At 31.7% G+C, this 14213-nt stretch overlaps 2 protein-coding genes across 4 annotated transcripts; one reads left to right on the top strand and one right to left on the bottom strand.

Annotated features, from left to right (window-relative positions):
* Positions 1 to 4172: 4172 nt before the first annotated feature.
* Positions 4173 to 8712, bottom strand: LOC107025986 (ribokinase). 2 transcript variants are annotated; one of them, XM_015226803.2, is made up of 6 exons: positions 7960 to 8712; positions 6367 to 6552; positions 5710 to 5905; positions 5329 to 5466; positions 4674 to 4723; positions 4173 to 4576 (listed from the first exon to the last, which is right to left on the bottom strand). In XM_015226803.2, exons 1-4 carry the CDS (start codon positions 8671 to 8673, stop codon positions 5375 to 5377), a joined length of 1188 nt encoding a protein of 395 aa, XP_015082289.1. In that variant the 5' UTR covers positions 8674 to 8712; the 3' UTR covers positions 4173 to 4576; positions 4674 to 4723; positions 5329 to 5374. The 2 variants fall into 2 exon arrangements, with proteins under 2 accessions (XP_015082289.1, XP_015082290.1); XM_015226804.2 differs by having other exon boundaries at positions 4674 to 4715.
* Positions 8713 to 10848: 2136 nt separating this feature from the next.
* Positions 10849 to 13826, top strand: LOC107024077 (peptide methionine sulfoxide reductase B1, chloroplastic). Of its 2 annotated transcripts, XR_003579640.1 has the most exons (6): positions 10849 to 11065; positions 11807 to 11918; positions 12966 to 13031; positions 13121 to 13318; positions 13407 to 13687; positions 13719 to 13826. XR_003579640.1 is itself a non-coding variant. In XM_015224967.2 (5 exons), exons 1-5 carry the CDS (start codon positions 10879 to 10881, stop codon positions 13432 to 13434), a joined length of 591 nt encoding a protein of 196 aa, XP_015080453.1. In that variant the 5' UTR covers positions 10849 to 10878; the 3' UTR covers positions 13435 to 13812. The 2 variants fall into 2 exon arrangements, 1 of the variants encoding a protein (XP_015080453.1); XM_015224967.2 differs by having other exon boundaries at positions 13407 to 13812.
* Positions 13827 to 14213: the final 387 nt, after the last annotated feature.

The following is a 14213-nucleotide window of genomic DNA, read 5'->3' as shown; positions in this document are numbered from 1 at the left end:
GAAAATTTTCTCCCCTTCTTTTTATCGATGTCTGATATCTATATTAAAATCTGACTAATTTAAATTCACATTATGTACATATAACGCTTGCACAATCTTCCAAAAAAGATTATATTCAAAGCTCAAATCTCAAAACATTTCGTTGAAGCAACCATATAACATACAAAATTAATTTTTTTTTTAAAAAAATAGTTGCCCTATCACATTAATGTAGATAAGGTTATTCTCTTATCGTTCATTGACCACATTTGTATTATCACAATTATTATGATCTTTTTTTCTATTGAAAAAATCAACTTAATATAAGGGAAAAAAAAAAGATAAGGGACTGTCGGTGATTGAAACAACTCTGGACATGTGTTATGGATAAAATTTTCTATTGAATAATTTATTAATTTATCCTTTTCTAAATATTTTAAAATAATTCTAATTAAAAAAATGAATATCACGTGGTTTATTACATTTAGGTTAAGTGACCCTATGAAGAAACCCCACGGTGAGAGTTGTACGGTTGGTGGGGTTTGGTTTGATAGAACAATTTAATTAAAATATTATCATTTACTTAATTTGATACAAGAAAAATATTATTGTGGAAAAAGGTTGATTATACAACAAACATATATAGGAGAAATAAATAACATATTCTAATATCTCTTTTTTTTTTGTTAACAAAAATAATTTAAGAAGAAATCCTTTCATTCTTACAAGTTACATTCAACGAAAATTTAAATAGTTTTATATAAATTAAAACGGGTTAAAATAGTATTAGTTATAAAAATACCTATCAAATGTGTCATATATATTTTTTTGAATATCTTAATTCCTTCTCATTTTTCTTTCCCCACCACAATTTTAAAATAATAATATATTTTTCAGTACTTCAATATTTGGAACAATAAATTATTTTTTTTTTAGAAAGAAAGGTATTCTTAATAGTTGTATTGACTAATAATTTCAAAAATATATATTTTTTAATATATAGGACCTCTTTTAAATGAAAGAGACAACCCAAAGTTAGTGGCAAAATATTGGGTGGTGGGCGTGGGGAATGACGTCGATAAAGACAACCCATGTGTGTCTAGGAATTTTTTTTCCGATTAATTTAAATTCATATCGAAATTAATAAAAAAAAATTTAATATAATAATTTTTTTATATATATAGATCTGAATTTAAATTTTAAAGTTATACTAATCCTATTTTGAAATAAAGATTTAAAATTTAAATTGTGAATCCCTTGTCAATACTCGAATAAAACCTAGAGCACGAATAAATCTTCCGAAGAGGAATTGATTATTCCTTCTTCTATTATTTCTATATTTTATGTAATCGTTGAACCTTAAAAAAATATTTTTATAAAATATTATTAATCAAGATTCATATGCATACCATCTTAAAAAAAATTGAAAAAGTCACAAATATTTTAGAATACACTACTACTCATTGACCTTAATACTTCATCGAATTTATTGGACGGTGCTTGACTAAATATATAATTTTAAGATAAAAAATAAAACGTTTGACATGTAAGATTAATAAATAATTTACAGAATATATTATATATCACATTCATTCTTATAGCCTATAGGAACAAGACAAATACAAGGGAAGACAGAAAAAATAAAAAATATTTTCTAAATTCTAAATATAAAAAAATGGTTAGCGTTTTCTCTGAAACATATTAAAAGGAAATTGGATATGTTGATGAATTCTTATTTTTAGTTTTTATTGTATTTGATTAAACATATTTAACGTTATTTACTTAATCAAACTATACATTTTTGGTTTTGCGATAAAGAAACTATTTCATATTTAGATTATTTTAACAACTATATTATCCTTGAATATGGAATAACACAATTTAACATAATACATCGATATTAAATTATTTAATAATTCATTTAATTTGTAAATATTGATCACTTAGCGATCAGAATTACATATATTAATTAATTGAAGGTCAAATGTACATAATCATAATTAGAAGGACCAAAATATAAATCATCAACATTAAAGGACTAAATGTGTTCAAAAATAACATGAAATATGTGGGGACAAATCTACGAAAACTCAATAGCTTTAGCAAAGATCGTGTATTCATATTGAAAATTCTAATAAACACATAATAAATATTTGTTGGGTACTTAACAACGAGATAGTCTCTTGATCTAGTGATAGAAAAAAGAATTTTGCTTTTAACTTTGTTGGGTTCTTTAATTAGAGTTTGATTCCTCTTGAGCACGTAATATAAAGTGTTTTGTTTTTAAATAATTCATAAAAATTAATTCACTTTAAATCTTGAATCTCTCTCTAAAAATACGAAGACATGCATAAACTAATTTAAACGCCATCAACTTTTAAATCCACTTATAAAAATATGAAAATAAACCAAAACTAATTTAGACGACATTAAATCTTAAATTCACCTCTAAATAATATGAAAATATACACAAATTAATTCGAACATCACCGAGAAAAAACAAGGAACAAGAACTAGTTATGTCGTCTTGTTCAGAGACATTGGTAGTTACAACTTGCAAGTTGCAATGGACTACACCAACCACAAATAAATAGATATAAAATTAGAATATGCTTTTTATTATTTATTTTAGTCAATTTTGGTGTGAGTTATCTTATTTTATATTTTTTTTTATATATATATTTATATTCCAAAATGTTATGGCCTTGAATGCCTCCTATCACAATTACAACTTTCTATTTACTTCTTTCTCTATGTGGTCCGTCCTTATTTGTTTTTTTCCTAATGAATCATATTATCATTTGATGTTGCTTTTTATGGGGTATTATTATAATAAAAATAATAAATAATATACTTTATTTATATAATTATAACATTATTTGTGGACTTGATTATTATATAAGTTGCTAACAGATAAACCTCGAATATTTTGTTTCATTCATTACCAAGCTGTAGTTTTAAATTTGCGAATCAACTCGTGCTTCTTGGATTTTTATATGTTTTTGTATCTTTCGACGATAACTTGACAAACCTTTTTCTTTTTATCGAAACATCGTTGATGTTGGTGTTATTCCGTCCGCTTATGTGACCTTATCTTATTAATTGACCTCTTTTTTTGTGTGACTAGAAATGTTCAATGAATACTTTTCAATTGTGTCACCCCATGTACTTCTGATACTTTCTAAGGTTTCACTCGCTTTCTTCTATATATTCATTTTTATTTTTTTGAAATATTCATTCATTAGAATTTCTCCATCTCTAATTATAAAATTGAAATTAACTCATTTTTCTGATTTAATATTAGTCGAAACAATAATTAATGTGGAGTATTTTAAAATGACTGAGAATACTTTTTCTTTTTTCTTTTAAATTTCACAAGTAAAATTTGAAAAAATTCTTATATAAATAATACATTTACATAAATTATAATGGGTCATAGGGAGTACATAATTTAAAATTGTAGTCAACAGAAATACTTGAAAAATGTTCTTGGACAATTTTTTTATTTATATATAAAAAAAATACCTGAGAATTGAGATGGAGAAATAAAAATATTATATTAAAAGATTAAAATAAAATAGAGAGATTTTCAACGAAATTTTCCCGTTACGTATTTGATTTATTTAAGTCCAAATAAGTGTTCATATAATTCCAAGTCCAGAAGGTCTTTTCACTAGTCGTTAAGAACAAATAAACAGTTCAATACACAAAGCATCTCACATTAACAGAATTCGAAAAAGATCACGTCTCACAAAGAGATAAAAACTAAGCAAACACGTTATTCACATTTGTGCATAAGTTGTTTTATAAGCTAAATCATTTGCATTTGTCCTTTTATGAAATATCATGAAAACAGAACCAACAGTTAAATCCATCACACTCTGTTTCTGCATTATTGAATGGCTTAGGTAAGGAACTAAAAAATTTAGGTTAGGTATAGAATTTTGGGTGTATTTATTAAGTTTTTGGTAACCAAAAAGTGTATGGATATAGATAGTTTGAATTTAAACTATCTGCACCTAATGTTGTAAAGGTCGTAATATTTACCAGCATCAGATATTTACAACAAATCAATATCAGATATTTACAACAAATCAATAGATACGTGACTATTACTTAACCATGATCAGTTAACATATATATATTTTCACTTCATGAAATCAAACTTGAAAATGACAATACAAAAAACAAAGCACAAGAATACTAGCAAAACTAATAAGTAAATCTGTCAGAAACATGAGGCTCATATCATTCAAGTTTTTCAAAGCTGGCAATTTTTCCAGCAACAATCAGTAACGATCAATCGTTAACGAAAATACTGTACATCTGCTGCTTCATTAGTTTCCTGGCACACAGGACTAGCTATGCTAACCAACTTCCTGGAGTTAGTTATCAGCTGAGATGACAGAAGCACAAGAAAAAATAATTTATCGAAAACTACGCTACACCAGAAGTTCTTCGAAAAAAAAGAGAGCTAGAGTAAGTAATCATTTCAGAGCTGTATCTTCAATCCCAAATTTAACAAGCGGATAGCATCATCAGCAAAATATGCAGATTAGTGCTACTTCCCGAAGTTAACAAGTGCTCCACGGCAGTCCTGAAGTATATCGGATGCACAAGTATGGTGGTTTAGAAGATGGGAAGTCGAAAAAGTTTTACCAAAAGAAAAGAGCAAATCGATAGTATTTGCTCACCTCTTCATGAAAATCAAGAGTCCGGAACTTCAACTCATCAACCTGAGAACCTTCGTGTCAAGAAATAAAGGAAATTTTTCACAACGCGAAGCAATAGTGTTTCAATAACCAGAAACTGGAACTTGATTGAACCACATACAATAGAGGCATATTTGAGGGAAGAGGGAAATTCAAATTTCATTACTATCACAGTTTATAACAAAGTCAGATTTGGTTTGTTGTTCATCTTTCATCTATATTCTAATTTTTGGTTTCAAAATATTTGGGAAACCTATGTATATGCCGAGATTGTGAAGACAACATTATCTTATTATGTATTCCTCCATTTCAATTTGTTTGTTTGGTTTTGATTTGAACGTACCAAATTGGCCTCTAATGTTATGGTCTTAAACATGTTATGTGAAAAGTTGGAATCAAAGAGTTGCAAAAAAAAAGACAGTTTTTCTTGATACGGATAGAAAAGGAATGTAAGACAAATAAATTGAAATGAAGGGAGTAATTGTCAACTGGAACTTCATCTAGATACCCTTGTGTCCACTCTCATTCCCTTTTTCGTAGGAGACTGTCTTTTTGAACAGTCTTTTTTTTTTCCTCCTATGATTAAGGTAAAGCACCAACTAATACAATCCAAAGTTCCGAATATTTAGACCAGTACCTCTTATTTTTTTGTACAAGGAGATGATAAAGGAAACTCCAAGTCTTCAAGCTGACTGAAGAAGATTGAACACTGCTTTCTTCTCAGGCATGCTTGGAATGGCTCCTTTCACTTGAACACATAGAGAAGCGGCTGCAGCTGTAAATGCACAAGCCTTTATTAGATAGGTAACTACAACAACAACATACTAAATATGATCCCACGAGTGAGGTCTGGGAAGGTGACATGTACGCAGACCTCATCCCTACCTTTGTGGGATAGAGAAGTTGTCTCTGATAGAGACTCAGCTCAAGAAAAAAGCTTAACGAAACATGTTTGAAGAAAAAATATAAGACTAATGAAGCTGAAACCAAAATTGGGAGAAAGCACCAGCATGCTTACCAGCAAATCTCAAACATTCCTCTTTAGATTTACCCTCCACTAGGGCCACTGCAAAAGCAGCTGTAAAAGTGTCACCAGCTCCTGTTGTATCAATGACTTTTGCAGCTTTAATAATGGGTTGCCGCAAGGGTTCCTCTCCTTTGGTGAAAAGAGCAGATCCATTGGCCCCAAGCTTAACAAGGACCTGGTTAACTCCCTGGGAAACAAAAGAGCATGGAAACATCATTCCACAAAATCAAATTGATATAGTTACAAATTTACAGATATCTATTGTAATTTGTGACACCCCAAACATTGAGCAAGAAATCAGGAAAAGTAGCTAAATCTAACTAGGAATGTCCTACTAGGTCGGTGGACCAAACCAGAGCCCCACTGCCCCACAAACAACAATGCATTAATCCATCATATTTATATGGAGAAGCAAAGCCATCACCAAGCAAAAGTCTGTCAGGACCTCTACATTTTGCAAAATCAATAATGCAGGTAACTATAACAAATCAAAAGGGACTTTTAGACTCAGACCCCGAAAATGTAACTCAGATAGTTATTTTGGGTCACGGATACAGTCTAAATCAAGTGAAATGCTGCAAGCATATGTCCTGAATTTAGGATGCAAACTTTAGGAAAAATGAATAAACAGGTACGTGAAAAACAGACCATGTCATAGCACTGTTCCACTGCATTGCTGATATGTTCGAAATTTCCAGTTGGCATTTTTGTTATTCGAGCCAGCTCAGTTTCATTCGGGCTGAAAATCTCAACACAACGAAGAAGTTCTAGAGGGATTGGAGAATCTGCTCCACCAGCATCTAGAATAACTGGAACACCTGCATTCCTGGCAGCCTGAAGATACCAAGATGTTTAAAGAAGCAATCAGCCAAAGACACTTGACATCTTCATGACACATGTGGGACACACACACTCATGAAAACACACACACAAATATACTTCCTTCATTTCAATAAACGAAAATGATTGATTAGACATGAAGCTCAAGATAGTAATTGCCTTGTGTATTATTTTAGTAGTGGAAGAAATATTAAAACTGTTTTTGGAAAGTTAGTTTGATAGAGAAAATATCACCACCACAGATTGAGATTCAAACAGCTAAATGAGTTTGGATTCGTGTAGTATAAAGTAAGTAATACATCAATGGAATGGTATTTTAGAATGTCAAAAAATGAAAAGAGTGTCAGAAAAATCAATGAAGTAAGTTTTCTCCAATTTTATGTAAAATAAGGCTATTTCACTTCTCAGAGCGCGAACTCACAATTACGACTGGGTAAGCTGATCTGACTGTGACCTTAATCATCCAAGTATACATTAGAAAAGATATCCAAGGCGAATTTTAATTTACCACAAGAAAAAGGTAGGTGGGGAAAATACATTATTATGATCTACCTTCTTTTTTTTTTTTGCATCGCCATCTCCTTTTATGCTTAGTATACTAGCGGAAGACATCTCAGGATCCCCTATTAGTACACTAGTGACTCGCTTCAGTACCCCTTAGAAGCATATTTTTGTATAGGGTCCATGTCTCCGCTTCTTACAGTAACAACTCCCTAATTGATCGCCCCCTAATCACTACTACTGTAAGTAACTACTGCAATGATGCTGGCTACTACTGTAAGTAACTACTGTAATGATGCTGGACCAAGCCAGCACAATGCTCTTTGTACTGCTTCACACTTTACTTAATAACTTAATATAATCTAATACCTTTCTTTACTTACATATGATAACAGTTCCTCAAAAGGAGAAACCTTAGTCCTTAGTTTCAGCAAAAACATAAAAACAAGTTAGCTTGAAAGAAATACTGAAACAGTGAGAAAATATAAAAATTGTAAAGATATGACATGTGTGCCTAACTCAACCCCAAAAGCAAGCTCTTGAGGGGAGTACTGCCCAGGTCCATATAAGCAAACTGTCCGTCTGTTCACCAACTAATGTGGGGTTGTAACCCATTCTATCACCCCATTAACATCCAGGCCAGGTTGAAACGTGGACTGGGTTTCCCAATTTTGGTATCGGTCTTTACACTGGGCCTAACTTGATACCATGTAAAGCTATAGCACCTGACTGGCATTGTCAAACTACGTATTAGCAAACCATCATTCCATTCCCCAACCAATGAGGACTACCAACCCTAACATATTCGATTCTAAGTTAAACAAATCCACACACAAATTGAATTTCGCTTAAACAAATATAGCTATTGAGAAATCAAAAATAAAACCAAAAAGCTCAAACCTTTGCAACTTGGATGTTAACAAAATCTGGAATTTCCCTTTGGAGCAACACAATCCCAGCACTTCTCACAATCTCCAAATCCTCATATGACAATTCTTCAGGCCAGCAAGACATGTTTGCACCACCAACAATAATAATTGAATTCTCCCCATCAGACTGAAGCATCACCACAGCATTTCCAGTTGGAGCATTAGCAACAGTAGTAAGGTGATCCACACAAACCCCACCACTCTCTAAAGCTTCAGTAATCAATCTCCCATGAGCATCTTCACCAACTTGACCAATAAAAAAAGTTGGATAATCAAGCTTTCCACCACAAACAGCTTGATTAGCCCCTTTTCCACCAGCCAATGTTTGACCTGTTTTGGCTGAAATTGTTTCCCCTTCTTTTGGTAACCTATCAATCTCCACATAGATATCTGCATTAGCTGATCCAACTACAACCAATGGAGGCTTTGATTCTTTCAAGATTGGCTGATTTTGGTTCTCTGAAGCAAAACAAGAGATGGGTTTCACTATTCTTGATATGGGGCTGTTGTTTTTGCCATTAAATTGAACTGGATGACTGTAAAGATTGAAACTTTCTGGGTTTTTGAGGTTGTTTTGGGCTGTTGTGTGCCAATATTTTGATTGTAAAGGTGTTGTTAGACCTTTCATGTTTTCTACAGTATCCCTCTTTTCTTCTTCAAAATTTTGCTTTGGCGTTTGAGTCATTCATGATTAAGAGTAATTGATGGAGACGCCACATGTAACAAAACAATATTTTATTGTAGATTACACGTTGGATCCAGGTAAGTGCACATGTAACCTATTTTAAGGACACTACTTAAGACTTATCCAATTTATTATATAGTCAATTTGCTTACTATTTGGACAAAATTTATGGAAAACTACTTAATTATTATAAATGTTTTTATCATGTTTATTAATTCTTCCTATCATTTGAAATAATTAGATAACACCTCGCTAATTAATAATTTTATTTCAAATTTGAAATTAGATACGCTCAAATATATGATTTTTTGCTATCAGATATAACTGTGAAACACAATACATAAGGAAAGAGGCAAATGAGAGAGGAGACGTGAGAGATGTGAATGAGATAGTTTGGAGACTAAATAGAGACAATGTATCTCAAATTCATGTGAATCACAGTAGATACGTCTATTCTGAATACAAGATACAATTAATGACATTCTGAAATATAAATACATTGGGAAAGAGGCGAGATAGTCAGTATATCCCAAATAAATGTGAATCATGTCAGGATATAATGTATCTGAAATAAATTATACTCTCTCCGTGCCATTTTATGTGAGGTAGTTTGACTTGACACGGAGTTTAAGAAAAAAAGGAAGACTTTTAAAACTTATGATCCAAAATGAATGATAGAAATTTTGTGTGGCTGTAAATATTTCATTAAGGATAAAATGAACATTTTTATAATCAAATAGTTATTTAATATAAAAATGTGTCATTCTTTTTTTAACTGATAAAAAGGAAAGCAAGTCACATAAATTGAGACAGAGAATGTGATAAAGTTTAACCTCCATATATTTAAGATACATATTATTAATACGCGCAAGATACATGTGTCTTACATCGAAATCTAACACGATTGGTAATATTAGATCCTAAATTAACAAAATTTATGTTATTTTCCCTTAATTCCAACTTATAGCTAATATGTATTACTAATAAGGACAATAAAGTATCTAACATTTGCTTAAAAAACAAAATAATTTTAATTGCAAAAACAATAATTAAAGAGTGGCTACCGCTTAAACACCACCTTACAAAATGGCTATAACATATAAACCTTTACCGTCAGAGAACTTGAGGCCCAAGCCCAGTATTTTTGGCAAGGCAAAGCCCATTAAAATTATTTTCAGTTAACGTGGTTATCTATAAGCCTCAATTTTGGCCAACTGAAAGAACACCACTACTCAAAATAAGGCATATTCAGCTACACTCGACTTCACGATCAAAAGCTGGTCATAACCAGTAAGATTTTAGATAAATATAATATATTGTAAAATAAATAAATATTCTTTCTAACATATGAATTTTTAAATAAAATGACCGCATATCGTATTAAAGCTTATACTTTTCTTATCAATAAATTGATGCAGTTATAGCTAATCGAAAGTAATAACTATAAGTTATCCTAATCTTAAAGTTATGCTCAGAGAAAGTATCGGGATGGATTCATGTGCACTAACATAATCCTTTCTCTTGTTAAATAATAAATATTGATAACAAACATATTTCGTAAAGTATTATGCTTTCATTCAATTAATTAAAAAATAAGTTATTTATTTCTGATAGTCATTTTTTTCAATGACTATCATTATAGAAAACGTAAAACTATCTCGAAGTAGTTAGGAAGAACACGGAGAAACAAAAACTACCTAAATGAAAAACTCAGTTAAGACATAATACATAAACATGACCCTAACTTGGATTCAACGGATAACTCTGCCCTCCAACTCTGAGTTTGTACAAGTAGACATTTAAAGTTGTATAAAATTGAACAAGTAGACACACATGTCCTATACGACATATTACACGTAAAATGTCATGTTGGACACACAATTGCCACGTAGAGTGCATGTAAGACGAACGTGTCTATTTGCTTGATTTTATACAAATTTAAGTGTCTTTTTGTGCACATTCAAAGCTAAAAGCCATAGTTGTTAGCTGACGTTAAGTTAAGGTCATTTTTATATATTATGCTTAAAATAAATATATATTTATAATTTGTAATTTAAATACATAGTAGATCATACAAATTTAACGGTTTAAGATGATGAAATCACCATCTTTTCCATGTACTTGCGAAGCATGGGAACTTTTCTCTACGAATAGTAGAAAATGCCAGCATTTTCGTATTCAAGAATCAGTTTTAAGCATATATCCATGGCTTCTCGAACCATACAAATCTCCTCTTTCAGCTCACGATTGAACTTTTTATCAAAACCCCAATTGGGATTAAACAGCAAGCCACTATCTTGCTTAACTTTTGGAGGATTCAAAAGAAAAATTTCAGTCTCAATTCGTGCAATGGGCTCCTCAGCTTCTTCTTCCAAATCCGATAGTGTTCAAGGTCACCTTTTTCTCTCTTCTAGTATAATTTGTATGAATAGAGAATCACTTTTCCGTTTTTGTTTGAATGCCCCAATTTATTGCGTTTCAGACTCCGCTTGTTAGATTATACCGAATATGATGTTGTTGTGTTGTTAGTTTATAGGTTTTGGATTATAGAAACACATAACTCAGATATGTTACTTATATACATATTAAGTGGGGTTTTTTCAATATAATTACGGGTTTGAGCTAAAGCTATTGGGTTCTGTCAATGGTAGCTCAGCTTACATTGTAGTAAAAATTGGAATATGAAAGAAATTTAAAGGTTCAGTCTTTAATTTTTACGTTCTGAGATTGTTGTTTCTCTTATGAAATTTGTACCAAGTTGTTATGGAGATTGGTAGAATTACGTTTATTCATGCTAGTGGGAAGTAGCAGCCACTGTTGTGGAATAATCAAGAACCATTATAAAAGAATTTTGGGTTATGTGCCTCTTGCGCAATCATCACTTTGTGAGCTAGCTTTGGGGTTGAATTATGCCCAAGGTCTGGATTCGTATCAGTGTGACAATGTACAATTTGATTTTACAAAGATGTAAGATTAAGAGACTGCTGAGGCTGATTGTGTTTTTGAGAAATAGTCTCAAAATGGTTTGACATAAAATAAGCTTTGGAAAGCATATTTGTCTATTCATCTTATGGGATGTTGCTGAAATAGTTAAAGCAGGGACCATACATAAAAAATGAACATCATTGTGCAGGGGGCAGTAAAATGGATTATAGCTCTATAAGCGATGAGGAGTGGAAGAAGAAGCTTACAAATGAACAATTTTACATTACACGGCAAAAGGGTACAGAACGGGCATTCACTGGGTATGATCTTTTTCCATTCATCTTTATTTTTTATGCTGGAGACTGGAGAGGATCTTTTGTCTTTTGATTCTCAGTAAATTCAATAATAATAGGATGCTCTCTCAAGGAACCATCAGTATTCAAATATTGGTGAATAGTCTGATGCTTACTATATACATTTGAGGAGGACACGGCTGGTTAATTTAAGAGTTTGATTTTAGAAGGAGAAGTTTGATGACTTGGGTATGTAGATTGCGGCAGATTTTTTGAGGGTTCCATTTATAAACCCAATGATTTAGGGGAAACAGTAGACTTCTATACACCAAACGCAAAAAGAAGGAGAAGTATTTAGAGGGAATGTGTGTATTTGGTCCTCATCAGAATTCGATATTTAAAGTTTCTACAACAATCTTGGCCGTCCAGTTTCAGCTACCTGTGGCAACCATCACAATGCCTCTTACATCTTTTACAAACGCACCCTACTTTAACCTTCAGATTTCGTATTGTCTTGTAATAATCTGTGTCAAATGCTGGACCACTAAACATACTGCTTGTTATTTTACATGTGTCAGAGCAACTCAGCATATTGGGTTTTGGGTTCTGTATTTCTTTGATCCTACTTAAAAGCAAGAACTAGGAACTAGATGATCTTTTAGGGGTCGTTTGGTAAAGTGTATAAGAATAATCTAAATAGAGTGTATTAGTAATGCTTGCATTAATGCTAGATGATAATAGTCTATGCTAAATTTGAGAATCTTCCCCAAAACCGATTCAGCCCTGAATTCAGAATTTATCTCTAAATGCCCAAGGATCATTAACACAGCCATGATGTGGTATACTGGTACTTCTCCAGACGTTATGCGTGCAAACAAGTTTCTAACTTTTATCAAATTGTAGACGATATTTTAATTATGGATATCCCATGATTGCATTGCTTATATATGTAGTAGTCTAGTAGATGTAGTTTCATTGATTGCTTAGTGCCCTCCCATTGGGATGGTAAATATGGTGCTATAAATTTTTCGCTGCTGCCTGTTTTACTGATCTCTTCATTGTTCTTGTTACCAGGGAGTACTGGAACAGTAAGACCCCTGGAACATATCACTGCATTTGCTGCGATACTCCTTTATTTGAGTATGTATTCTCCTTATATTTGATTATTACTCAACCTTTCTTAATACTTTTGACATGTGAAACCTGAAATTCTATATTGCTTGTTGCAGATCTTCTACCAAATTTGATAGTGGAACCGGATGGCCATCGTACTACCAGCCCATAGACAACAATGTGAAGTCAAAGATGGACTTGTCTATCATTTTCATGCCTCGTCAAGAAGTTCTATGTGCAGCTTGCGATGCTCATCTTGGGCATGTATTTGATGATGGCCCTCCGCCTACTGGAAAGCGTTACTGCATCAATAGGTACATTACTTTACTTCCTTTACTACATTCTATGCTCATTCTCAGTTGCTCCATTTGTATGAGATTGAAACCTAGCTTATACGTGCAGCGCTTCCCTGAAATTGAAGCCAAAGTAGAGCTGTGCTGTGTAGAATACCAAAGGTTATTGATTTCTCAAGAAATTCAAGATATCAAGCTGCAGAATTATTCATATGCAGGAATAATGTTGCTTCTAAAGTTTCAATCGAACTTTGAGAGAGTTTCTTCTCTGTGATGTTGTTAAAGTTCATATGTTCACATATACATAATATATAAGTTGGTCAAATGTACTAATTTTTAGTCTACTATACGTAGATATTTTACATGTTTATACTCTGCGTACAGTCTATCATCCTCATATCTCATTATCTTGTGATTGTACATCCTCATATCTCATTATCTTGTGATTGTACACTAAGTTTCGATGCTGTAACAGTGTATTATATACACCAAGTCAAATATGATTCATAACTATATGATTATACATGTACCAATAAATTTTTAGCTTTATTGTAAATTATTTGTGAATTTTTCATTATGAAATGCTTTTCGATTTTCAAAGTTTCAAACACTTTGTCCGCAAAAAGCTTAACATCCTCAAAATGTAAATAAATATTTTACTATATCACCTCTAATTATTATATCATGTTACTACTCACTAAGGAATGAATATAAATGATAAATTATCTACTAGCTTTCTAAACAAAACAAGTAAATATAAACGTCTATTTTTTTATAGTATCGTTAACAAGTAAAAATGAATAGATGCTTAGAAAAAAAATTATGAAATAAAATTGAAAAAAAGGAATATTTTAGCGTCCACTTCAACTTTGAAAAATATAATCCTCTTTAAAATTCTACGTGTCACATTTTTATT

The sequence above is a fragment of the Solanum pennellii genome, chromosome 7 (assembly GCF_001406875.1).
Source record: "Solanum pennellii chromosome 7, SPENNV200".
Taxonomy (NCBI): Eukaryota; Viridiplantae; Streptophyta; class Magnoliopsida; order Solanales; family Solanaceae; genus Solanum; species Solanum pennellii.
Note: the sequence above shows the minus strand (reverse complement) of the source record. Positions and strands in the feature narration are given on the sequence as shown.